This window comes from Oreochromis niloticus, linkage group LG3 (assembly GCF_001858045.2).
Source record: "Oreochromis niloticus isolate F11D_XX linkage group LG3, O_niloticus_UMD_NMBU, whole genome shotgun sequence".
NCBI lineage: Eukaryota > Metazoa > Chordata > Actinopteri > Cichliformes > Cichlidae > Oreochromis > Oreochromis niloticus.
The window spans coordinates 9,210,479-9,237,042 of NC_031967.2; the positions used below are offsets into that span (position 1 = coordinate 9,210,479).

The 26,564-nt window shown below is 37.9% G+C and overlaps 2 protein-coding genes and 2 long non-coding RNA genes across 4 annotated transcripts; all 4 read left to right on the forward strand.

Annotated features, from left to right (window-relative positions):
- Positions 1-400: 400 nt before the first annotated feature.
- On the forward strand, positions 401-2,533 carry LOC112842864 (zinc finger BED domain-containing protein 4-like). Its single transcript, XM_025900270.1, has 2 exons — positions 401-1,313; positions 1,565-2,533. Exons 1-2 carry the CDS (start codon positions 973-975, stop codon positions 1,989-1,991), a joined length of 768 nt encoding a protein of 255 aa, XP_025756055.1. The 5' UTR covers positions 401-972; the 3' UTR covers positions 1,992-2,533.
- Positions 2,534-9,456: 6,923 nt separating this feature from the next.
- LOC109195242 (protein O-GlcNAcase-like) lies at positions 9,457-15,317 on the forward strand. The gene is made up of 5 exons (XM_025900431.1): positions 9,457-9,487; positions 10,282-10,412; positions 10,494-10,665; positions 10,792-10,890; positions 15,084-15,317. Exons 1-5 carry the CDS (start codon positions 9,457-9,459, stop codon positions 15,125-15,127), a joined length of 477 nt encoding a protein of 158 aa, XP_025756216.1. The 3' UTR covers positions 15,128-15,317.
- A 3,614-nt stretch (positions 15,318-18,931) lies between these two features.
- On the forward strand, positions 18,932-21,084 carry LOC112842880 (uncharacterized). Its single transcript, XR_003214919.1, has 3 exons — positions 18,932-19,004; positions 19,333-19,414; positions 20,975-21,084. It is a non-coding gene; the product is annotated as an uncharacterized LOC112842880 (long non-coding RNA).
- Positions 21,085-22,214: 1,130 nt separating this feature from the next.
- On the forward strand, positions 22,215-23,074 carry LOC112842879 (uncharacterized). Its single transcript, XR_003214914.1, has 3 exons — positions 22,215-22,290; positions 22,619-22,700; positions 23,029-23,074. It is a non-coding gene; the product is annotated as an uncharacterized LOC112842879 (long non-coding RNA).
- Positions 23,075-26,564: the final 3,490 nt, after the last annotated feature.

Consider the following 26,564-nt stretch of genomic DNA (forward strand, 5'->3'; position numbering starts at 1 on the left):
TGTTTGGATATGAACATGAAAATAATAATGTAAAATATAGATTAGAGCTGGGCGATAGAACGATAACGATATGTATTGCGAAATAACTTTTTCTCGATAGAAAAATTAAACTATTGCGATAGGCCTCATCTCTCTTGTCCTCTTAAAAAAAAAAAGAAGAACAGCCAATCCAAATTAAGTAGCGCAGAGCCGAACCAATCACAGCCGCAGCGTCATGTCACGTGACTTGTTACGTACAGCACAAGTGCCAAGCCGCACATGTGTATTTGTTTGGGAAGCACACAGCCGCCGTGCCGCCCGGGTAATGGAGGAAATGAGTGCGCCGACTAGAGAAAATCAACCGAGAGCGTGAGCGAAGGTTACCGAAGATAAAACAGATGATCGTTCCAATTAGGGATGCACCGATACCGGTATCTGGTATCGGCCTCGATACCACATTTTCTAAAGTACTCGTACTCGTTAAAAGTCCCCCGATACCGGGGACCGATACCACGGTCCGAGACCTGTCTATGTTTGAGCGGCATGTAAGGGGTTAATCACAGGTGCCGAGTGCCCGCCCCCAGGCCCCGGCTGCAGCTCGGAGCTGGGAGAAGGCGAGGCGAGACATATCAGCCGTGTGGAACTGTTTCAAAGTGAACGAAGACGCGAAAACAAAGGCAGACTGCAAATTGTGCTCAGCGAAATTGTCCAGAGGAGGCTCAAAAGGTAGCGCATTTAACACAAGTAATTTAATCAAGCACCTAAAATCCCAACACGACAACGACTACAAAGAGTTTACCCACGCTTATTTACCCATGCTTATTAGCACAGAGGAGCATAGCTGATGCTATAGCAGTGGGACGGAAAATAGTTGGGCATTTTAAACATTCTGCCTTAGGCTACTCCCGCCTCGAGGACATTCAGGGACAGCTCAACCAGCCAATAAAGAGACTGCAGCAGGACGTAGAGACGCGCTGGAACAGCACATATTACATGCTCCAGTCCCTCATTGAGCAAAAGCGAGTGCTGGGGATGTATGTGTCCGAGCATGAACTCCCTGACTATCTCACCGCTCACCAATGGGCTCTTATGGAGACGACTGTTGACATCCTCGCCCCCTTTGAGGAACTAACTAAAAAAGTGAGCAGCTACGACGCACTAGCCTCTGATGTCATCCCAGCTGTAACTGTGCTAGTGAGACTTCTAAACAGAGAAACAGACGAGGACCATGGCGTCAAGACAATGAAAGCAACCTTACTGGCAGCTGTCAAGAAGCGCTTCAGTGACGTCGAGACCAACCCACTGTACTTCATCTCCACCATACTTGACCCAAGGTAAAGTCTGTGTGCTATAGGTATTCAACGATAAACTACAGTACTAAATGTAAAATTATTTTACATCTGAAATATTATATATTTGTAACTAAAATACACAAATACAAATGTATGCAATATATATAATATGAAATACATTTCCCTTATTACTACCAGAAAGTCAAATGGCTGGCATTTGTCACAGTGGTTTAGGGGAAACTAAAATCAGTCCTATTTTTCCACATATTAATACATTTATGAATTTTGTGCAGGTATAAAGATCGCTTCTTCTCCAACAACACTGCTCCAGAGGCCAAGCTGCACCTGAAGCAGGAGCTGCAGATGATGTCCAGAGCTAAGGCAGAGGGGAGTCGGGCAGAAGCTGCAGAACCTCCTGCTAAACTGTTCCTCAAGGCCCAGGCCAGCACTAGCAGCAGTCTGGACACTGTATTTGACGAAATCGCTAAGGAGCAGCCCCAGGCAGCACAGCCGCTGGCAGCAGGTGCTGCCATTGAGCTCGACACATACCTCGGAGAGGCCCCAAGCCCTCGTGAAGACAGTCCTCTGAAGTACTGGGGTGTCAACAAAATCAGGTTCCCCACTTTGGCTAAAATGGCCCATAAATACCTCTCAGCCACACTGCCCCATGTAGCAGTGTGGAAAGTGAAAGGCTTTTTAGCTCATTGTCACATATTATAGATGAAAACAGAAACAGGCTGACTGCTGATAATGCAGAAAAGCTACTTTTCTTTAAAAAAAACCCTGCCACTCACTTTTTCTAAATAGGCTCCATTAAGTGAGTCGTCTTAGACTTGATGTTAATACCTACCTCAGTTGCACTGACTGCCACAGTTCTATGTTGGTGGATGTTGTTAGTTTATTCAAATATTGTGCACTAAATAGCAAAGATGTTTATTAATGCCCCTTGTGTTGTTCAAAGCGACAGGGTTTACAATAAACTGAAAAAAATACTTGAGTTGCACTGACACAGTTTTAATTTTTTTTCATAATTATTTATTCTGTAATATGTTGCATACAACATGCTTTTCATTTTAAATAAATGTTCTTAATTCCAAACCAGTCCCTTGGTTTTTTTTTTGGTTTTTTTTTTGTTAAATTATAGGACTAAAGCTGTTACCTGTAAATTTAAATCATGTTTTTATTAAGTACTCGGTATCGGTATCGGCGAGTACGGAAATGCAAGTACTTGTACTCGTTTCCAAAAAAGTGGTATCGGTGCATCCCTAGTTCCAATGCCAGAGAGATTGTCGAACGGAAGGGCCATAGAAGTTCGTGAAGGTATTTCGGCTATTTCAAGTCTGACAAAAAACAGAGTAGCGTGCACTGTAAATTGTGCCGAAAGCAAGTCTGGAAATACAATAAACCGGTGCATGCTCAATCTCTGACTGAAAGTGCTAATTCGTCATTCGGCTTTTGTCAGACTAAAGTAACTGTTAAAACTGTTTGAAAAGCTAAGCTATACAACAAGGAGAGATTGAGAATTTCCTTTTAGTTCTCAGTTTATTTGATATTGACAAAAGTTAGTCAATTTTGTCTGTTCTTCTGTAAAACGACCTAAGATTTATTTTTAGAATTAAAATTTTGTTTCTAAGTGAAATTGACAATTTAGTGGTCTGTTTTGTTTGTTCTATTTTGGAACTTAAACGCTTTAGCGGCTGCCTTTTGTGTAGTTTACAATATTTGCCTTTATTTATCTGAAAAAGTCTCATGTTCCTTAAGTACATCTACCCTGTTGAACTTATTATGGGAAATAAATATTTAAATCAAAACAAGCTGCTGATTATTTCACATTTTACTTGTGAGCAACGGCACATTTAAATCTTACAAATGTAGTTATTTGGCTTATATCGTGATATATATCGTTATCGCCTGAAATGAAAAAAACATATCGTGATATGAAAAAATCTTATATCGCCCAGCTCTAATATAGATATATTTTTAATTTCTGTTTTCTTTCTGCTGTTTTTATTGTTTTCTTGATGAGAAGTTTGCTAAGTTGATAGATGCATTTTACCTGCACTGTCAATTAGACCTGAGCCACCAGCATTATAAGACAAACTGTTTTGCTATAAAGTATGATCATGACTGCTGGTAAAAAAGAGTACACTTCTTGACATTGATCTGTGCAATGTCATGTAAATATTTCCACATAATATCAACTGTGTATAAAATCCCCGCTCTCCCCTGTGAGGAGTCTATCCTCCAAGCTCGGGTCCGCTACAAGCGGCCTGGGAGCTTGAGGATCCTGCACAGTATCTTAGCTATTCCTAGAACTGCACTCTTCTGGACAGAGATCTCCAGTGTTTTTTCTGGCATCTGCTGGAGCCACTGGCCTAGCTTGGGAGTCACTGCACCTAGTGCTCTGGTTACCACTGGGACCACCGTTACCTTCACTTCCACATCTTCTCAAGCTCTTCTCTGAACCCTTAGTATTTCTCAAGCTTCTCGTGTTCCTTATCCCTGATGTTGCTGTCATTCGGTATCGCTTCTGTTTGCCTACCACCACTATGTCCAGTTGGTTAGCCACCACCATTTTGTCAGTCTGTATCTGGAAGTCCACAGGATCTTAACTCTGTCATTCTCCACCACCCTTGGGGACATCTCCCATTTTTACCTCGTGACTTCCAGGCCATATTATATATATACATACATACATACATACATACATATAATGGGGGGATACAGTGAGCAAGAAATGTAGTATCATACCAGTGACTGCAGTAATGCTGACTCCACTGCTTCTGACGTTCTCAAACACAGAGTAGAGAGTGAATGTGTATCGAGTTCCAGCAGTGAGAGATGAGACTGTTTGATTCACTGGTCCATTTCCAGCTGGTGCACTGATGCTTGTCTCTGTACCATTAAACTGGAGAACAAAGCTGACATTGTTGTTGACTTTATTCCACTGCAGAGTGATGCTGGTTTCCGTTTGTGCTGTTAGACTTAACGTTACTGTCATGGCAGAAATCATAGAAAGTCACAACATTTATTTTGCCCATTTTCAAAGACAATGCAGTAAAGAGTAACCAATTCTTTGAAGTATTGACTGACATAACCATTTAAGTTAAAATACACTTTTGAATCAGTTTTTAATTTACACTTGTACTTAAGTTCTTCTCTGTTGCATACTCACAGCAGATGATATTCCTCATTAATAATAATTTAAGACGTGGCTACTGCCTGTGTTGTTATATAATCTTATATAATAAAACCTGTATACTGTATTTTCACTATATTTAGCTGGGATCTTGGCTTCGCATAAACAAAAAGTAACAACAATAAGTACATTTTTAAAATGTTTTATGCAGAACTTAACTTCTATGTAGGATGTAAGAGTAAAAATGAGATCTATTACTTGTAGTAAAACAGATGGATTGAAAGTTGTTGGAGCACAATTCATCCAACCACCGTCCTGAGTCACTGAAATCTGCAGCAACACACTGCTCATTTCCAGAGTCTGGTTGCCCAGTGGCCCAGAATTGAAACAGAGAGTCACTCCCATCAGACCACACCTTTTGCCGATAGAGACCGATCCATACAAAACCTCCATTTGCTGTGACCGTGACCTTGTCATTTTCTGTCTGATTTCGTATACTGCAAGAAGGCATGGAGGACTTTAATACAGAGTTTAAACAATAGACATCTAAGCATCTAACAGATAGTTTCACACACTTATTGTTTATCACTTATGTATCTTATTATGTTCTTTTGGAAACACAGTACCTTATGTGACAATTCAAGGATTTAGTGACACACTGAAAGTTAAACACTTTATGATAAATTAACTATAATAATTCAACATTTACATCTTGTAGCTAAAGAGACATCATGCAATGTGTAGTGCAACCTTAATTGAAATTAATGAAAAGATCATCATGTCTGCATCTCATTTTCATGGCTTCATAATCTTAGAAACTAATATTATTTCTTGTAGACGTCAATAGGATGAATGGATGAATCCTGTACCTGGGTAGATCAACATAATTCTTCCTGCAGAAACTCTGAGCTTCAGTCCAGTTCATAAGCAAATTAACCTCAACAAAAGATTCTTGACCATTTACTGTACCTGGAAATATATGGAAGAAAATAAGAAATACAACATGTCAAAATGGAAATCTGTAAAATCTCTAATATGTGTTGTGTTCATTGAGAAAAAAAGTGATCTAATTATATATTTTTTCATAATTGTGGGGGGAAGACATTTCTTAATGTGAAAACCATCAGAAATATTATTTTAAATTCTTATAAACTTACCATTATAGCACACAACGTTTAGCATGTCGTGACAGTTACGGTCATCCCATGAACCATAGTTTGGAGTAAGTGCCACACAGTATTGCTGTCCATAAAGATTGTTGGGCTCACTAGGTAACCAGTTTCTAAATGTTGTCTCTCCTTGACCGTAGAAGCTGCTGTCATTTAGGGACCATCTCCAACTGTTTTCTAGGTCATCATAGAGACCTATCCATGCCTTACCTGTTCAAAAAGATGCTCATTAAATAAAAATGAGACTTTTCAATGCAGAAATAACCACAAACTGGAATTGTTGTTCTTCTTTAACAACCCAAAGTATATAATTTTTTAGTTTTATGTAATCCATTTACATTTCTCAAGATGTTGGGAGGTTTTTTTTTTATATGTATAGTCATATATGTTACATATATAATACTAGTGTTAAGAGCTTACTTGTGTTTGTTGCAATGCTTCTGACAGCATCAACGTCAGCTGTGCTTTCTATGGTGGCCAGGTCAGTGTAGGCATCTCTGCAGTGGCTCTGTGCCTCCGTCCAGTTCAGTGAGGTGCTCACATAGTAGTACTGATGAATTTGGCTAAAGGCAGCGCTAGCCAGCACTCCTGAAGTGAGGCATTGTTCATTTTTGTAGCAGTCAGTTTTTATTTATAAATTATGTACAATACTGTGTTATTTTACAACTAATATTGTCACATTGTTTATTACTTATGTTTAAGTAATGAGCTGTTAGTTCTGATTATTATTATGATTTGTGATCTTCCGTTTGTTATATTCTTAGTCTTTGGATTAGGGTGTTCTGTGTTGCTTCCCTGTGCTTCATCGTGTCTGCATTGTCCCCAGCTGTGTCTCCCTCCTGTTTTGCATTCCCTCAGTATGTATTTAAGCCCTGTGTTTTGCCCTGCCAGTTGTTGCGTCCTCCGCATTAGTTGTGTGTTCCGTGCTCGTCATGTTTGTCAGGTTACGTCATGTCACTTCCTGAACTCCCAGTTCAGGTCATCCCTCCTAGTTTGAGTTTTGTTTCTAGTATTCATGTTTTGTGCTTCTTAGTCATTTTTTGCCAGTGAATAAAAACTGCCACCTTTAAGTTTAATACTCCGTCTCAGAGTCCTGCATTTGGGTCCAATCACTACCCGCCAAACAGCTCATCGTGACAAATATAAAGAGTCAACTTGAATCAGGTTTAAGTAGTTTAACAATATGATCAAAAAGCACTTTGTAAGGTACTAGCATTGTACTTTTTCATAAACTAAGAAACACTGTGATACATTTTATCTCATGTATTTTATGTTCAAGTATAATTACACATTTAACTACAGTGAGAAAATCCCTCACTATTTCTGAGATGTCACTGACTGGTTTATACCTTCACTTTATATTACACTTTATATACTGTAGGTCCAGTATAAACTGTATAATGTCTACCTAAAACTTGTATTCCCTGCAGATTTAACTAGATCAAATTGCAGTCTGTCTCAGTAAAACCATGCTTAGTTTCCTGTGTTGATGATAACAGCAAAACATGTCATGCAGTAATAAAATGGGAGAGATATACTGTATCTATAAAAGTGTTCATAATACAACTGTAAGAGGCACAAACCTGTGAGCACACAGATGATTAGTCCGTAATCCATGAGTTAGAGCTATGAGAAGATCCACAAGTCCACTGTAAAATACGTGAACTTCAAATGAATTTACTCCTTTGCATAAATAGAAAAGCTCACTAGTATATTTCTGAGTAAAATATGGTTGTCATAGATTGTTCTCATCGCAATTTTAAGTCCAAGAAAACATATACTTCTAATGCCTGCCTTTCAGTACCTCCTGTAACATGATATAGTATCTTTGGTTATTAGTGCTCAGGTCATCTGATAGTTTAAAGAGCATTGCTGTGTGTAGATATATCTGTGAAAGATAACAGAGCAGCTATGAGGAAGTAAAATCTAAAAAAAATTACTTTCTTGTTTGTCTTTCTGCTTTCGTGGAATGCAACTTCAAACCCATCCTATAAATCATTGTGCATATCCTCATTGGTGTCATGCTATGTAACAAAGATCTGTTATGGTTTTATTCCAGTACCAGGTTCCTTCTGGGTAAAAATATTCTTTTTTTGACATTGAGTGTCATTAACGTTGAGTTTCATATGTACTAAACTCTTTAATCTGTAATTGGTAACAACTACATTTTAACTCGCCAACATTTCAGCTCATCACCTCCTTCTTTGAGTGTTATGAGAGCTATGCTTTGAGGAAGTAGTGGTGCACAGATGTAATGAAAATTCCCCAGCAAAACTCCTCATTTTGTTTTTCTATATGACACAAGTTAACAACATGGTTCTTTGTGGTAATTGTTCCTAATCTTATGTGACATACTGCATTTATAACTGTTCTTGACACCATATTTTGCATGCAAACACTGTTAGAGGGCATCGGCTCCTGTCAGTGGTTGACTAGAAGACTTTTTAAAACCCCTACACATATTAAGTGGGAGGTCTGAAGAAGAATGTCCTTTATATGGAAAATTACAAAAACATGACAATAGCAAGTTTTACATCTATATGCCATGAAAACTGAAACAGATCAGATCATACAGCCAGTATGTAGGATAGTTTTTTACCTTGTCTGGCAGGTATATACTTGTTTTGTTAACACTACCTGCCAGCTATCTTGGCAAACAACATTCTTCAACGTATTAAAAGTAGCTTTCCTGACTTAGTATTTTTATCTTAGTGCATTCATACCTTAACAGTTTTTATGAGACACTGACATCATACTTACTGGTACAGTACATTGTTTGGAATGAGCCAGCAAGTTTTCAGGCCAAACAGAGAATTAGTTTCCTTGCAAAATTAACCTGGTAAAGGGGAATATGCTTCATCTATTTAGCAGCAAAAAATCCAAGGAAGCTGTTTAAACTTCCAAGTAGTAATCAAAATAGGGTAACAATGATTGCCTGCTGGCTGTCCTCTGTGACAACTCATTGCACATGCATACATAGATACTTATATACAAATTTACATACTGTCGAGATAACACCAGTCTCTCCCATCCTCTAGTTAAGTTGGCAAGCGCAATACGTTACAATGGACAATTAATCCTATCTACATTTTTGTTTGGTGTGACAGGAAAGAATGCTGAAATAATTGGAATATTCTCAAACCCTGAGACTACTTGATCTACCAGCTTATATTCATTAGGAACTCCTCCAGGTACCCCTATGGCATCTATAGAAGTGGGTGATCCTACAGTTAGGTCAAAGGCTCCTGCTGATTTACGAGCTAGCACATGGCATGTATGCCTCCTAGTCAGGGTGCCAGCATCATTCTTACCCGTTTTCACTAGTCTGTCACCTATCAACACTAGTGGGGTTCCTAGTCTAACCCTGGCACACGTTCCTATGGCAGTTTGGGGAATTCTGATAAACAAACAGTTGCTGCCACAATAATAATATAAGCCAGCCCTGCCCCATTCTCCTACTCTGGCACCTTTGCTGGTGCCACTAAGAGTGATATTACACCAATCAGCCTCAATGTTTCCATAATTAACAGTAGCAGAGGGTGTGGTAAAATTAAAACAAGTGTAATTTGCACATTTAGATAAAAATGTACCTGTTTCAGTGTTTTTATCAATTGAGGAAATATACTAGCTACTATCGTACAATTGGTTGGAGCTGCCTGTTGGGTTAAGCCAATCATGCAGTTGAACCCCCATGAGTTCTCTGGATACAGGTTCAGTGTACAGGTGAGGTCAGGTGCCTGCACATGCTACACAATCACCTACTTGTTGTTCTCTGGCGTTTTGAATCATCCAATCTAACGAAAGGTTGCTGTCCATGTAGCCTGTAACCCTCTCTATCACATCTATAGATTTTAATTGGATGTAATCCACCATTACCATGGTAGTGTCACTCTTTGTATCCACCCTGGGTACTTCCATGGGGGCACTGGCATTCTGGGCTGTGGTTTGTCCAGGCTGCTCTTCCCTAAAATTAACGTTGATCAGCCCAAATGGATCCTTACCAGTTACATCTACTCCCAACTCCCTACATCCACCCAAAAGCAGACTCACTTAAACTCAAAGAACACAGCTTTGTTTGCTGACAAAAAAAAAAAAGCAATACGAAACTAAAGCACTAGAGCACACGGGAACACACAGGGAAACTCACAAAGCCAGGAGGAAGAACAACACACCTAGACAGAAGAAAACAAAGGGATTAAATACACAGTGAATGATGAGGGAACAGGAAACACATCAGCTGGGGCTAATTACACACAATGAGACAGAGGATGCAACGTTAAACATGACACATGAGATGAGATACCTTTAAAGTAAGAGAAGAAAAGCAAAACATGGCACAATCAGACTATCAATCATTTGTACGCTAGTATAGCAGAGCTTCTCTGACACACTCTGAAATTTCCCTTTTGCAATTAAATGTTTCATTGTGATTATAAAGGCGTCTACAGTTTTTATGATGTCCATTATATTTTTTGTTGCACCTTTTACTGCTAGAGCCAAGCTGAATTTTCATAGATACATAAAAAGAAGGGAAGGGAAGTGTCAGTACACATTACACTGCAGTTTAGGATTTAGTGTGTAATTTTGTTGTATAAAAAAGTGAAAACAAAATATTCAGACATCTTTAATCAGTGATTAAAAAACATTTTTGTCCTGTTTTAAAATTCATATTTAGTATTTTTCACTTTTCTCGTCCTCTCAGGTCAGCTGCGTACTCTCATTGTAGAGGCCCAGTCGAGAGGCCTCAGGTTTGTTTATGCGCTGTCTCCTGGTCAGGACATAGTCTTCTCCTCTTCCTGCGACTTGACTCTACTTAAACGCAAACTAAGACAGGTAGGCTACACAAGGTCATCTACTACAGAAGTTTCATTGATTTCTGTTTTCCTTTAAACTCAACCTCATCACTCTGTGCAGCTATCAGACCTGGGTTGCCAGGCGTTTGCCATTCTGTTCGGTGACATTGATCACTCCATGTGTCAAGCCGACAGCGAGGCCTTCACTTCATTTGCCCACGCTCAGGTCACAGTAACCAATGAGATTTATCGGTTCTTGGGGGAACCCCCTGTCTTCCTGTTCTGCCCTACAGGTAGGCTTGTCGATTAAGGACTTGTTACCAGGACTCAAAATTATACAGAAAATATAATATGAGCACTTTTTATATTTGCCTCTTCATGAAATATTACTTCTCACTGCTTTCTCCCTCTCTGTGTAGAGTACTGTGGTTCTTTCTGTTCTCCCAGTGTATCCAAGTCTCCCTACCTGCAAACTGTGGGAGAAGACCTGCTGCCTAACATACCAGTAATATGGACAGGTAACATCTATCTGTCTGTGTGTCTTTCTGTGCCACTTGCATATTGCAGATATAATTTTCATGGTTCAGAACAGTGGCTTTTGTTTCACTAGTGAGACCTGCAGCAGGTCTATAGACCTTAGGTCATGTTGGCAATGGCCCCTGTCCAGTTTAAAGGAAATGAATTCACTGGTTAGCTAACTTATATGGTGCTCTGACATTGTTTTATATGAACAGTATATGCATGTAGTTTACCTTTTTTATCTATCCATTTTCTTAATTGCTTATCTGTTATTGGACTTGAGTCTGCATTCTAGTTGCTGAAAATGTCACAATTTACTACTACAAAATCCTTCTAAACAGGCAGTGCTGGAAATATGGGGCAGGAAATCCGTACTATAGTTCAAAAATGAAAATCAAAAGACCAAATAGGGCACAAAGAAACCAAACTCAGATGAAAGGCTCCTTTGTGATTAGAAACACAAAGGAGTTGCAGCGAGAGCCTGATAGACTGAGACCAGGAAGGGGAAAGCTTGTAATGTGCAGGTGAAGTTATGCATTCAGGAAGGTGGGAGAAGAAAAACAGGAAAGAAAAAATGCAAAAACTCACACGAGAAACTAACCTTCAAAGTGAAGGAGGGAGTAAATTGAAAGAGAAACAGAATGAACCTTGACAAACCCTCACCAACAACAGGGTTGGAAGCAGAAGGAACAGAAGGAATGCAGGGAAAAACCTTCAAAAACACAAAAGCACCAAGAGGTTTAACATTTATAATAGAATCTATAGCTCGTTACAAAGCCCATAACGTTAAATGGAACAGAAACAAGTTTGTATGCCAAGGATTTAATGTGATTTGGAGCAGAGCCAACAACCCCTCCAGTTTGAATTTGAAGCAACAAGTCGCAGGAGGACCAGCAAAACAGGGACATTACTCTGCATGCAAAATATGCACCAAAGCTTGTAGAAATATTTTAGATGTGTGTCATTAAAACATATTGTAAGCAGTTTTTCACAGTAACATTGTTATTGTTGTCAGCCAATAATCATTATAGAATGAGTATGCAAAAAGTGGCTGTTTTTGGTGGTGAATGCATTGTTGAGTGTGCTCCAGATGGGGAGTGTGAGTACTATCCTGATAGAGCTGGATGGAAGAACTCAACCAACCTTTACAAGCTGGTTTTATATATATATATATATGTATCTATAGGTCCCTCATCCTATTCATGTAACCCCTTCCGCCAGGGTTACTTGTGTAATAGCATTCCAACAACGCCCTGTTTTCATCTCTTGCCCACCGATGCCTTCTTGTTCCAGTAGCCCACTTGTCGTCAGGGTGCCCTGGTTCCTCAACACCTGACACGGACCTTGTTGATCCGGGCGACGTCCGAGCCGGCATGCCTTCATATTTATCTGTCTCACTCATGTCTGCGGTAGGCTGAGTTAGCATAAGGGGTCTAGCCTTAGGACCCTTACTGGATACAGACACCCCAGGCAGGAATCGAACTTGGACAGGATCTTCTGCTCCAAAGGCGTGTAGTTTAACCACTACGCTATCCAGCTGCATCGATGTAGCGTTTCCGAATGACAGTAATATCAGGAAGAAGGAACACGAGAAGCTGGAGAAATACAAAGGGTTCAGAGAAGAGCTCGAGAGGATGTGGAGGGTGAAGGTAACGGTGGTCCCCGTGGTAATCGGAGCACTAGGTGCGGTGACTCCCAAGCTAGGCGAGTGGCTCCAGCAGATCCCGGGAACAACATCGGCCATCTCTGTCCAGAAGAGCGCAGTCCTGGGAACAGCTAAGATACTGCGCAGGACCCTCAAGCTCCCAGGCCTCTGGTAGAGGACCCGAGCTTGAAGGATAAACTGCCCGCAGGGGCGTGCTGGGTGTTTTTATATATATATATATATATATATATATATATATATATATATATACATATATATATATAAATTAAAGTCAGTGTTAGTGTGAACTACATTACCCAGCAGCCTCTGGGCAGCCATGCAGTCATGGGATTCATGGGACTCCTGAGCTAGATCTCCTATAGTTTGCCTTTTGTCCCGTTTCTCACTGCTCTCTTTTTATTTTTACCAGTTGTGGCAGATGACTGTCCCTGCTTAAGCCTGGTTATGGCAAAGGTTTCTTCCTGTTAAAAGGCAGTTTTTCCTTCTCAATATCACCAATTCCATTCTCATAGGAGGTTATGTGATTTTTGTTTTTGTTTTTTTCTAATATTGTAGGGTCTGTTATGGACCTACACCCTCCCTTTATGTTTGTTTTTGTATGTCCAGCTGCTCACTGTAAGTCAGTCTAGCCTTCTGAAGAAGAAGAAGAAAATCCTTACATTATATGGGGAATGTTAAGTCTGTATCACTTGGTTGATATATATCATGCAGAATTTTATCTTATGCCCTTTAACTGCTTTTACCAATCAACATAGACTTACACACTGATGGATGAATGACAGGCATTTTGGGGTTCAGTATCTTGTCCAAGGACACTTTGACATGTGGTCTGCAGGAGTTAGGGCAGAGGTTCCCAAAGTGTGGGGCCCGCCCCCTGGGGGGGGGGCGCAGAGCCATTGCAGGGGGGCGCGGTATGAAAAGAAAAAAAAAAAAGAGCGCTTGGACACTGGACAGGTTTTTGACGGGGCTCCCACACAAACGCAAAGCAGGAGATGAAGCATCGCCAAATATGTTTCCAAACCAACTTCCTTCCAAGCCAAAGACTAGAAAATATGGTGAAGTATATCTTCCCTTTGGCTTCACCTGCACAAGTGCCAAGGTAGGTCTCCCCTGCATAATTGGTTTCCCTGCGTCGGGAGCAGCGCTGGGCTCTCCAAATCACGGACAAACAGTATCCCACATTCTTGATTTTTAGTTCACAAACACTTCTTGTAATGACTAACTACTCCTGACATTTTCAATTCAATTCAATTCAATTTTATTTATATAGCGCCAAATCACAACAAAAGTCGCCTCAAGGCGCTTTATATTGTACAGTAGATAGTAAGTAAGTAAAAGTAATAGCACAATAGCACAATAATAAATACAGAGAAAAATGGAGATGTTAGCTCTTTATACAGTAAAGTTACAGTGGGATACAAATAATATCAGGCTGATCCTGCCGTAATTTGTTCCCCCTGTTCAAATCACGGACAAACAGTATCCCACAGCTGTTTTTGTTTTTGAACCCATTTTGCACAGAGAGACATTTTTTGAAAAATGTATTGATAACAATGTTGAATATATTACACAGGGAAAAAAACAACTACATGTAAAATAATCACACCGTGACGCCTCTGCCTTTCTAAATGGAGGGACAGTAACTGCGTGTGTATATGTAAGCGTGTAAAACCTGAAGATAGTCAGATTAACAGTATTTTGTCTCTATCTGCCATTCTGCAATTCATCTCATGTAAACAATAACGTGGCGCACAGCGTGACGTGAAAAGAGACACATACCTTTGTAGTTGCGTGACGAACTCTGTAATCCTCGTCCACACATAAACGCAAAAAAGGAGTTTTAAATAATCTCTGTTTTCGGTGAATCGCAACGCCGTTTACGTGTTGACGAAAAGCCCAAACGCATAGAAACAGCTGAGTTTTCAAAAATACCCATATAGGTATGGACGTAGCGTAAAAGAGTTAGTAGTATATTTTATTACTACCTGTAATTTATTGCTGTTTACTTGTATTTGCTTAATTGTTTACTAAATGTTTGAGGTGTGAAATAAACCGCAATGGAGTTTGTAAACAAAATATGGGTGTGTGTGTTTGGAGGATGTGTTTGTGCGGGGGGCTTAGGTTGTGGGGGGGGGGGGGGGGGGGGGGGCGCGAACATTTTTCTTGTAAAAAGGGGGGCCTGGCAAAAAAAGTTTGGGAACCACTGGTTTAGAAACACAATGATATACCATAAATGCCTACAGTATTTAATTTACTTGCTTCATCACATTTGTAACACTGATAAACAAAACTTTACACACCTATAACAAACTTCTGAGCAACAAAGATTACCAAAAGGTCAAGGTAACATTTAACTTGTTAATGACCTCTGCTGCTGCTCAGTACACAGAATACACAAAAATATGTATATGGAGATCTTTAAAAATGGTTAATCAAATTTATTTTTCTTCTAGCGTGAGGAAATTAATTGGAAATATGTAAAGTATAAAGCACTTTTCTCATCTGGTGTCATGGTTTAACCTTCAGGATCTTCAGGGATAAAACCTGTGGCTGTAATCCATGTTGTCTGAAGAACTAGAGGCGGAGAAAAAAAACAAGCCATAAAAAACAGAAAAAAGTGAGTACAAGTATGAAAAAAAGAAAATCAAACAGAGGCTAGTCTGACCTCTTCCAATCTCTTCTGAATGTCCGACTCTGACAGCTTAAGAAATGACCGCAGCCTCGCATTGAGTCCAATAATAGAATCTGTATACACAAAAAACACAAATGTTACATGAAATAATAATGAATAATGATCATGAAATCTTTATTTATGAAAGAAATTAAAGGATTATTTTTTCTGTTATACTGTATTTAAATGTATAGTTTTTTGGTTACATTTTTCAAAGAATCCTACGTTTTTTAAATTAGGATTATAGCACTAAGCACATAATGCATTACAAGTTAATTACAGAGCAATTGTAAATTATCAAATGATACAAACACAGGTATACAATTTGTATACATGAAGAAATGATTCAGGAGGATACAGTAAATGAAAGAAATGCAAATACTTACTAGGCCCTTTGGATGTAGAAAGTAGAATCAGTTATGCATTTATATGGAGAGAAAATAAAATAAAATTAACTATAAACAAAATATTTATATGTAAATGTATTCTTCAAAACTAATAAACAAGGAAAAGGACAAAATCACATGCACAGATGAGCAGCAAAAGGGAACAACAACAACAACAACAACATCCTATTCTTCCTCCTTGTACATATCATTAATTTATTTACCAGTGACTGCAGTAATGCTGACTCCACTGCTTCTGACGTTCTCAAACACAGAGTAGAGAGTGAATGTGTATCGAGTTCCAGCAGTGAGAGATGAGACTGTGTGAGTTACTGGTCCATTTCCAGCTGGTGCACTGATGTTTGTCTCTGTACCATTAAACTGGAGAACAAAGCTGACATTGTTGCTGATCTTATTCCACTCGAGCGTGATGCTAGTTTCATTTTGTCCTGATGATTGGAAGCTGTCCGCATTAGGAGGAGCTGAGGGAGAGTAGTAAGGGGACTTTAAAGAGTTTGTGAGTGTTCTATTGGGAGGTAAGCAATACAATTGTGAAAGTGCAACATTTCATTAGCAGATCTTACGAGGTCTGAGGAGAGCCAGACTGTAACTAATGTAGCTTAAATCAATCCTCAACATTACAACATTAAACCACTGATGTATCATTACTGTAACAGCTTTTCATTGTAAAGTTATTATTTCCAACTTGCATCCGAAAGTTATTTATTTAAGCCTCTTTTAATATATTGCTGAGTTTAAGCCTCCAATGGATTTTTCCTTCCCACACAGGTTTCCTCATCAAGATCATCAAATTGTTGGGGTTTTCTCTCTAATATTGTAGTGCTACCTTACGATAAAAAGTGCCTTGAGGCGACTGTTGAATGAAATTAATGTTTCCAACTGCTCTTTACTGATTTTTTAATAAAAAACAATGCATCTTCATATACACACTAACAATGCTGGGTTATTTTTGTAACTCAACTTCTGGGTAAAAGCTGTACGTTGATAAGTTGGGTTAGTTTGACCTTTTTGTTTATCCATTTTTATTAAATGCAACTGTTTCTGCTTGCAACCCAACTTCAAGAATAAAGGCAATTTTGGCCTCATCAATAGTAGATCATTTTCCATGTTTAAAGGACTGCCATGGCACCGGATATGTAAGTATCTACACTTCAATGGATACACACAACAACAATTAAAATACCTGAATGCCGGCCAGTTTTTCAATCAGTATACTGATTATTGTTGTGATTATAAAAATAAAGATTTAGTTTGTATTTACTCAATTTTCACATCTTTATAAAATGTATGCATATTATATGTCTTCATGTATGCTCAATCATCCAGGTAGTTAAATCCCAAAAGGTTGATTCTGTTCATCTGGACGTAGCGTTTTCAGTGGCAGAAATGTTTCATCACTCATCCAAGTGACTTCTTCAGTCATATGCACATTATAGATGCATAAATAATAACATTTGTTGTAAATCTATTGAGAAGTTGGCAAAAAGGTTGGTACAGCCTTGTGACAGTGTAAAGTGTGTGAAACACATTGATACAATGAAGAAGTGATACTGCTTCATTGTTCTTTTGTCCTATCTGAGCAAATGTCAAGCATAATGTTGGAGCTCACCACTCCAGGATTACAGATAGCTTGACATTACTCAAACAACTGCAAACAATCTGTTAAATCTTAATTTATTGACCTTTGCCTTTTCTTTTCTTTTGTTTAAAAATTTCAGGATGCATGGTTCAGCCCCGGCAGAACGCATAGGCCAGCAACTGAATTTCTGGGGGGAGTGTCTATGCAATGTCAGGAAAAGGCTTCGTTCTATCAGGAAGAAGAATTCAGCACCAAAGAAACCCCAAGAAAATGGTAATTTTGCCTGGCACTAGAAGTTAGATTTGTTTCTGCTTTTTGCAGCAGTCTAAGGTCTGTTGATGGCTGCTTCAAAGCATTTTTTGTTTTTGATGCAAGTTACCCAAAGTCATACGCCCAGGTTTGGGAATTCCTTCACAATGTCATCTATCCTGGGAGTAGATGAATCCGAGGACATGAATCAAATATGATCAAATTAATGAGGGCTCATTTAGCTATGATGGAAGCGTAAAATGTTGCTCATTAAGGTGCATGAAATGATCTGAGAGGGAGATTCCCTCTTGCCACTTTTCCAAAGTGTTGATGTACGTAAAGTACTTAAAAAATCATAAAATCATCTGTTGTTTAATGTTAAGAGTTTTTACATGAAATTTCTTCTAAAGAGCTGGCTTTACATAGCATGTCTTTATGTGTATTAAGATTCCTACTTACTGTGTGTACATGTGCTTTAACCAAAGACTGATTTGAAGTAATGGATATAATACAATGAATTCTATACTTTTTAGATACACTTTTTACTTGCATTTTACTTTCATTGATATATTTTGTATGAATTTTACTGTCCATATTCTATGTATCATATGGCAATAAAAGTAGTTTTGAGACAATCTGTTTTGAATCTAGTTTCTATACGCTGAATTTTATAGTAAGCAGCAATCCATTTTTTGGCCTTATTAGACAGAGTAAAGACTGACAGGAAAGTGACAGGGGCAGACATGCGGCAAAGGGCCACAGGTGAGACTTGAACCTGGGCCGACAGGTCTCAACCATGTGGAATATAGTCGCCTGTCTCCCAAGTGAGGTAAAAATAGTTAGTGTTAAAAGCACACAGTAAGTAGGAATCTTAAGCAAAATATTAATGGTAATATAACGCTTGTGATGGGTTATGACTTTTAATATAATTTTTGGTAACTTCAACTTTAAACATTGGTCAATTTAACCCAATTTTTGGATATTAATCCTAACCCAGTGTGCTGGGTCAAACCAAAAACCCAACTATGTTAAGTTGAGACAAACAGGCGTTGGCTCGGTCCAAATTGGACTCAACACTGGGTAACAAATTGGGTTATTTTTAACCCAGCAGTTTTTAGTGTGTAAATCACTAGGTACTGTAGAGTACTTCATTTCGACAAGGAACATCTAACCGTAAACAAACAGTTTACAAATTGTGTATATCAACGTAATGAATTCTTTCTGTGAAATACGACAGTAGGAAATGTTGGATCTTACCAGTGACTGCAGTAATGCTGACTCCACTGCTTCTGACGTTCTCAAACACAGAGTAGAGAGTGAATGTGTATTGAGTTCCAGCAGTGAGAGATGAGACTGTTTGATTCACTGGTCCATTTCCAGCTGGTGCACTGATGTTTGTCTCTGTACCATTAAACTGGAGAACAAAGCTGACATTGTTGTTGACTTTATTCCACTGCAGAGTAATGCTGGTTTCATTTTGTCCTGATGATATGAGGTTTTCTGCATTTGAAGGAGCTAAACAAAAGAATGAGAAAAATGAAGTAAGTTCAAAATTTCTTTAGAATTGATTTCTCGCTACTTAATAACACTTAATAATTTTATTGTTGATTTTAATCATTTATATGTGATAACATTGTGATGCACTTTAAATAAATTCATGAACTGACCAGTGACTGCAGTAATGCTGACTCCACTGCTTCTGACGTTCTCGAACACAGAGTAGAGAGTGAATGTGTATTGAGTTCCAGCAGTGAGAGATGAGACTGTGTGATTTATTGGTCCATTTCCAGCTGGTGCACTGATGTTTGTCTCTGTACCATTAAACTGGAGAACAAAGCTGACATTGTTGTTGACTTTATTCCACTGCAGAGTGATGCTGGTTTGATTTTGTCCTGATGATATGAGGTTTTCTGCATTTGAAGGAGCTAAACAAAAGAATGAGAAAAATGAAGTAAGTTCAAAATTTCTTTAGAATTGATTTCTCGCTACTTAATAACACTTAATAATTTTATTGTTGATTTTAATCATTTATATGTGATAACATTGTGATGCACTTTAAATAAATTCATGAACTGACCAGTGACTGCAGTAATGCTGACTCCACTGCTTCTGACGTTCTCAAATACAGAGTAGAGAGTGAATGTGTATTTAGTTCCAGCAGTGAGAGATGAGACTGTTTGATTCACTGGTCCATTTCCAGCTGGTGCACTGATGTTTGTCTCTGTACCATTAAACTGGAGAACAAAGCTGACATTGTTGTTGACTTTATTCCACTGCAAAGTGATGCTGGTTTCATTTTGTCCTGATGATATGAGGTTTTCTGCATTTGAAGGAGCTAAACGAAAGAATGAGAAAAATAAAGTAAGTTCAAAAATTCTTTAGAATTAATTTCTCGCTATTTAATAAAACTTAATAATGTTATTGTTGATTTGAATCAATAATATGTGATAACATTGTAATGCAGTTTAAATAAATTCATTAACTGACCAGTGACTGCAGTAATGCTGACTCCACTGCTTCTGATGTTCTCGAACACAGAGTAGAGAGTGAATGTGTATTGAGTTCCAGCAGTGAGAGATGAGACTGTGTGATTTACTGGTCCATTTCCAGCTGGTGCACTGATGTTTGTCTCTGTACCATTAAACTGGAGAACAAAGCTGACATTGTTGTTGACTTTATTCCACTGCAGATTGATGCTGGTTTCATTTTGTCCTGATGATATGAGGTTTTCTGCATTTGAAGGAGCTAAACGAAAGAATGGGAAAAATAAAGTAAGTTCAAAATTTCTTTAGAATTGATTTCTCGCTACTTAGTAACACTTAATAATTTTATTGTTGATTTTAATAAATAATATGTGATAACATTGCAAAGCAGTTTAAATAAATCTTCATGAACTCACCAGTGACTGCAGTAATGCTGACTCCACTGCTTCTGACGTTCTCAAACACAGAGTAGAGAGTGAATGTGTATTGAGTTCCAGCAGTGAGAGATGAGACTGTGTGATTTACTGGTCCATTTCCAGCTGGTGCACTGATGTTTGTCTCTGTACCATTAAAGTGGAGAACAAAGCTGACATTGTTGTTGACTTTATTCCACTGCAGAGTGATGCTGGTTTGATTTTGTCCTGATGATATGAGGTTTTCTGCATTTGAAGGAGCTAAACAAAAGAATGAGAAAAATAAAGTAAGTTCAAAATTTCTTTAGAATTGATTTCTTGCTACTTAATAACACTTAATACTTTTATTGTTGATTTGAATCAATAATATGTGATAACATTATAAAGCAGTTTAAATAAATTCATTAACTTACCAGTGACTGCAGTAATGCTGACTCCACTGCTTCTGACGTTCTCAAACACAGAGTAGAGAGTGAATGTGTATTTAGTTCCAGCAGTGAGAGATGAGACTGTGTGATTTACTGGTCCATTTCCAGCTGGTGCACTGATGTTTGTCTCCGTACCATTAAAGTGGAGAACAAAGATTACATTGTTGTTGACTTTATTCCACTGCAGAGTGATGCTGGTTTCATTTTGTCCTGATGATATGAGGTTTTCTGCATTTGAAGGAGCTAAACAAAAGAATGAGAAAAATAAAGTAAGTTCAAAATTTCTTTAGAATTGATTTCTCGCTACTTAATAACACTTAATAATTTCATTGTTGATTTTAATCAATAATATGTGATAACATTGTGATGCAGTTTAAATAAATTCATCAACTTACCAGTGACTGCAGTAATGCTGACTCCACTGCTTCTGACGTTCTCAAACACAGAGTAGAGAGTGAATGTGTATTGAGTTCCAGCAGTGAGAGATGAGACTGTGTGATTTACTGGTCCATTTCCAGCTGGTGCACTGATGTTTGTCTCTGTACCATTAAACTGGAGAACAAAGCTGACATTGTTGTTGACTTTATTCCACTGCAGAGTGATGCTGGTTTCATTTTGTCCTGATGATATGAGGTTTTCTGCATTTGAAGGAGCTAAACGAAAGAATGGGAAAAATAAAGTAAGTTCAAAATTTCTTTAGAATTGATTTCTCGCTACTTAGTAACACTTAATAATTTTATTGTTGATTTTAATAAATAATATGTGATAACATTGCAAAGCAGTTTAAATAAATCTTCATGAACTCACCAGTGACTGCAGTAATGCTGACTCCACTGCTTCTGACGTTCTCAAACACAGAGTAGAGAGTGAATGTGTATTGAGTTCCAGCAGTGAGAGATGAGACTGTGTGATTTACTGGTCCATTTCCAGCTGGTGCACTGATGTTTGTCTCTGTACCATTAAAGTGGAGAACAAAGCTGACATTGTTGTTGACTTTATTCCACTGCAGAGTGATGCTGGTTTGATTTTGTCCTGATGATATGAGGTTTTCTGCATTTGAAGGAGCTAAACAAAAGAATGAGAAAAATGAAGTAAGTTCAAAATTTCTTTAGAATTGATTTCTCGCTACTTAGTAACACTTAATAATTTTATTGTTGATTTTAATAAATAATATGTGATAACATTGCAAAGCAGTTTAAATAAATCTTCATGAACTCACCAGTGACTGCAGTAATGCTGACTCCACTGCTTCTGACGTTCTCAAACACAGAGTAGAGAGTGAATGTGTATTGAGTTCCAGCAGTGAGAGATGAGACTGTGTGATTTACTGGTCCATTTCCAGCTGGTGCACTGATGTTTGTCTCTGTACCATTAAAGTGGAGAACAAAGCTGACATTGTTGTTGACTTTATTCCACTGCAGAGTGATGCTGGTTTGATTTTGTCCTGATGATATGAGGTTTTCTGCATTTGAAGGAGCTAAACAAAAGAATGAGAAAAATGAAGTAAGTTCAAAATTTCTTTAGAATTGATTTCTCGCTACTTAATAACACTTAATAATTTTATTGTTGATTTTAATCATTTATATGTGATAACATTGTGATGCACTTTAAATAAATTCATGAACTGACCAGTGACTGCAGTAATGCTGACTCCACTGCTTCTGACGTTCTCGAACACAGAGTAGAGAGTGAATGTGTATTGAGTTCCAGCAGTGAGAGATGAGACTGTGTGATTTATTGGTCCATTTCCAGCTGGTGCACTGATGTTTGTCTCTGTACCATTAAACTGGAGAACAAAGCTGACATTGTTGTTGACTTTATTCCACTGCAGAGTGATGCTGGTTTGATTTTGTCCTGATGATATGAGGTTTTCTGCATTTGAAGGAGCTAAACAAAAGAATGAGAAAAATGAAGTAAGTTCAAAATTTCTTTAGAATTGATTTCTCGCTACTTAATAACACTTAATAATTTTATTGTTGATTTTGATCATTTATATGTGATAACATTGTGATGCACTTTAAATAAATTCATGAACTGACCAGTGACTGCAGTAATGCTGACTCCACTGCTTCTGACGTTCTCAAATACAGAGTAGAGAGTGAATGTGTATTTAGTTCCAGCAGTGAGAGATGAGACTGTGTGATTTACTGGTCCATTTCCAGCTGGTGCACTGATGTTTGTCTCCGTACCATTAAACTGGAGAACAAAGCTGACATTGTTGTTGACTTTATTCCACTGCAGAGTGATGCTGGTTTCATTTTGTCCTGATGATATGAGGTTTTCTGCATTTGAAGGAGCTAAACAAAAGAATGAGAAAAATAAAGTAAGTTCAAAAATTCTTTAGAATTAATTTCTCGCTACTTAATAACACTTAATAATGTTATTGTTGATTTTAATCAATAATATGTGATAACATTGTAATGCAGTTTAAATAAATTCATGAACTGACCAGTGACTGCAGTAATGCTGACTCCACTGCTTCTGACGTTCTCAAACACAGAGTAGAGAGTGAATGTGTATTTAGTTCCAGCAGTGAGAGATGAGACTGTGTGATTTACTGGTCCATTTCCAGCTGGTGCACTGATGTTTGTCTCTGTACCATTAAACTGGAGAACAAAGCTGACATTGTTGTTGACTTTATTCCACTGCAGAGTGATGCTGGTTTCATTTTGTCCTGATGATATGAGGTTTTCTGCATTTGAAGGAGCTAAACAAAAGAATGAGAAAAATAAAGTAAGTTCAAAATTTCTTTAGAATTGATTTCTCGCTACTTAATAACACTTAATAATTTTATTGTTGATTTTAATCATTTATGTGTGATAACATTGTGATGCACTTTAAATAAATTCATGAACTGACCAGTGACTGCAGTAATGCTGACTCCACTGCTTCTGACGTTCTCAAATACAGAGTAGAGAGTGAATGTGTATTGAGTTCCAGCAGTGAGAGATGAGACTGTGTGATTTATTGGTCCATTTCCAGCTGGTGCACTGATGTTTGTCTCCGTACCATTAAACTGGAGAACAAAGCTGACATTGTTGTTGACTTTATTCCACTGCAGAGTGATGCTGGTTTCATTTTGTCCTGATGATATGAGGTTTTCTGCATTTGAAGGAGCTAAACAAAAGAATGAGAAAAATAAAGTAAGTTCAAAATTTCTTTAGAATTGATTTCTCGCTACTTAATAACACTTAATAATTTTATTGTTGATTTTGATCATTAATATGTGATAACATTGTAATGCAGTTTAAATAAATCCATGAACTGACCAGTGACTGCAGTAATGCTGACTCCACTGCTTCTGACGTTCTCGAACACAGAGTAGAGAGTGAATGTGTATCGAGTTCCAGGAGTGAGAGATGAGACTGTGTGATTTACTGGTCCATTTCCAGCTGGTGCACTGATGTTTGTCTCTGTACCATTAAAGTGGAGAACAAAGCTGACATTGTTGTTGACTTTATTCCACTGCAGAGTGATGCTGGTTTCATTTTGTCCTGATGATATGAGGTTTTGTGCATTTGAAGGAGCTAAACAAAAGAATGAGAAAAATAAAGTAAGTTCAAAATTTCTTTAGAATTGATTTCTCGCTACTTAATCACACTTAATACTTTTATTGTTGATTTTAATCAATAATATGTGATAACATTGTAAAGCAATTTAAATAAATTCATTAACTTACCAGTGACTGCAGTAATGCTGACTCCACTGCTTCTGACGTTCTCGAACACAGAGTAGAGAGTGAATGTGTATTGAGTTCCAGCAGTGAGAGATGAGACTGTGTGATTTATTGGTCCATTTCCAGCTGGTGCACTGATGTTTGTCTCTGTACCATTAAACTGGAGAACAAAGCTGACATTGTTGTTGACTTTATTCCACTGCAGAGTGATGCTGGTTTCATTTTGTCTTGATGATATGAGGTTTTGTGTATTTGAAGGAGCTAAACAAAAGAATGAGAAAAATAAAGTAAGTTCAAAATTTCTTTAGAATTGATTTCTCGCTACTTAATCACACTTAATACTTTTATTGTTGATTTTAATCAATAATATGTGATAACATTGTAAAGCAATTTAAATAAATTCATTAACTTTGACTGCAGTAATGCTGACTCCACTGCTTCTGACGTTCTCAAACACAGAGTAGAGAGTCAATGTGTATTGTGTTCCAGCAGTGAGAGATGAGACTGTGTGATTTACTGGTCCATTTCCAGCTGGTGCACTGATGTTTGTCTCTGTACCATTAAACTGGAGAACAAAGCTGACATTGTTGTTGACTTTATTCCACTGCAGAGTGATGCTGGTTTCATTTTGTCCTGATGATATGAGGTTTTCTGCATTTGAAGGAGCTAAACAAAAGAATGAGAAAAATAAAGTAAGTTCAAAATTTCTTTAGAATTGATTTCTCGCTACTTAATAACACTTAAAAATTTTATTGTTGATTTTAATCATTAATATGTGATAACATTGTAATGCAGTTTAAATAAATTCATGAACTCACCAGTGACTGCAGTAATGCTGACTCCACTGCTTCTGACGTTCTCGAACACAGAGTAGAGAGTGAATGTGTATTGAGTTCCAGCAGTGAGAGATGAGACTGTGTGATTTATTGGTCCATTTCCAGCTGGTGCACTGATGTTTGTCTCCGTACCATTAAACTGGAGAACAAAGCTGACATTGTTGTTGACTTTATTCCACTGCAGAGTGATGCTGGTTTCATTTTGTCCTGATGATATGAGGTTTCCTGCATTTGAAGGAGCTAAACAAAAGAATGAGAAAAATAAAGTAAGTTCAAAATTTCTTTAGAATTGATTTCTCGCTACTTAATCACACTTAATAATTTCATTGTTGATTTTAATCATTTATGTGTGATAACATTGTGATGCACTTTAAATAAATTCATGAACTGACCAGTGACTGCAGTAATGCTGACTCCACTGCTTCTGACGTTCTCAAATACAGAGTAGAGAGTGAATGTGTATTGAGTTCCAGCAGTGAGAGATGAGACTGTGTGATTTATTGGTCCATTTCCAGCTGGTGCACTGATGTTTGTCTCCGTACCATTAAACTGGAGAACAAAGCTGACATTGTTGTTGACTTTATTCCACTGCAGAGTGATGCTGGTTTCATTTTGTCCTGATGATATGAGGTTTTCTGCATTTGAAGGAGCTAAACAAAAGAATGAGAAAAATAAAGTAAGTTCAAAATTTCTTTAGAATTGATTTCTCGCTACTTAATAACACTTAATAATTTTATTGTTGATTTTGATCATTAATATGTGATAACATTGTAATGCAGTTTAAATAAATCCATGAACTGACCAGTGACTGCAGTAATGCTGACTCCACTGCTTCTGACGTTCTCGAACACAGAGTAGAGAGTGAATGTGTATCGAGTTCCAGGAGTGAGAGATGAGACTGTGTGATTTACTGGTCCATTTCCAGCTGGTGCACTGATGTTTGTCTCTGTACCATTAAAGTGGAGAACAAAGCTGACATTGTTGTTGACTTTATTCCACTGCAGAGTGATGCTGGTTTCATTTTGTCCTGATGATATGAGGTTTTGTGCATTTGAAGGAGCTAAACAAAAGAATGAGAAAAATAAAGTAAGTTCAAAATTTCTTTAGAATTGATTTCTCGCTACTTAATCACACTTAATACTTTTATTGTTGATTTTAATCAATAATATGTGATAACATTGTAAAGCAATTTAAATAAATTCATTAACTTACCAGTGACTGCAGTAATGCTGACTCCACTGCTTCTGACGTTCTCGAACACAGAG

Coding starts and splice junctions, on each gene's coding strand:
- LOC112842864 (XM_025900270.1), top strand. CDS start 973: ATGCTCCAGTCCCTCATTGAGCAAAAGCGAGTGCTGGGGATGTATGTG. Junction 1,314..1,564: donor TCCACCATACTTGACCCAAG/GTAAAGTCTGTG, acceptor AATTTTGTGCAG/GTATAAAGATCGCTTCTTCT.
- LOC109195242 (XM_025900431.1), top strand. CDS start 9,457: ATGGTAGTGTCACTCTTTGTATCCACCCTGG. Junction 10,666..10,791: donor CTTCCTGTTCTGCCCTACAG/GTAGGCTTGTCG, acceptor CTCTCTGTGTAG/AGTACTGTGGTTCTTTCTGT. Junction 10,891..15,083: donor CATACCAGTAATATGGACAG/GTAACATCTATC, acceptor TTTAACCTTCAG/GATCTTCAGGGATAAAACCT.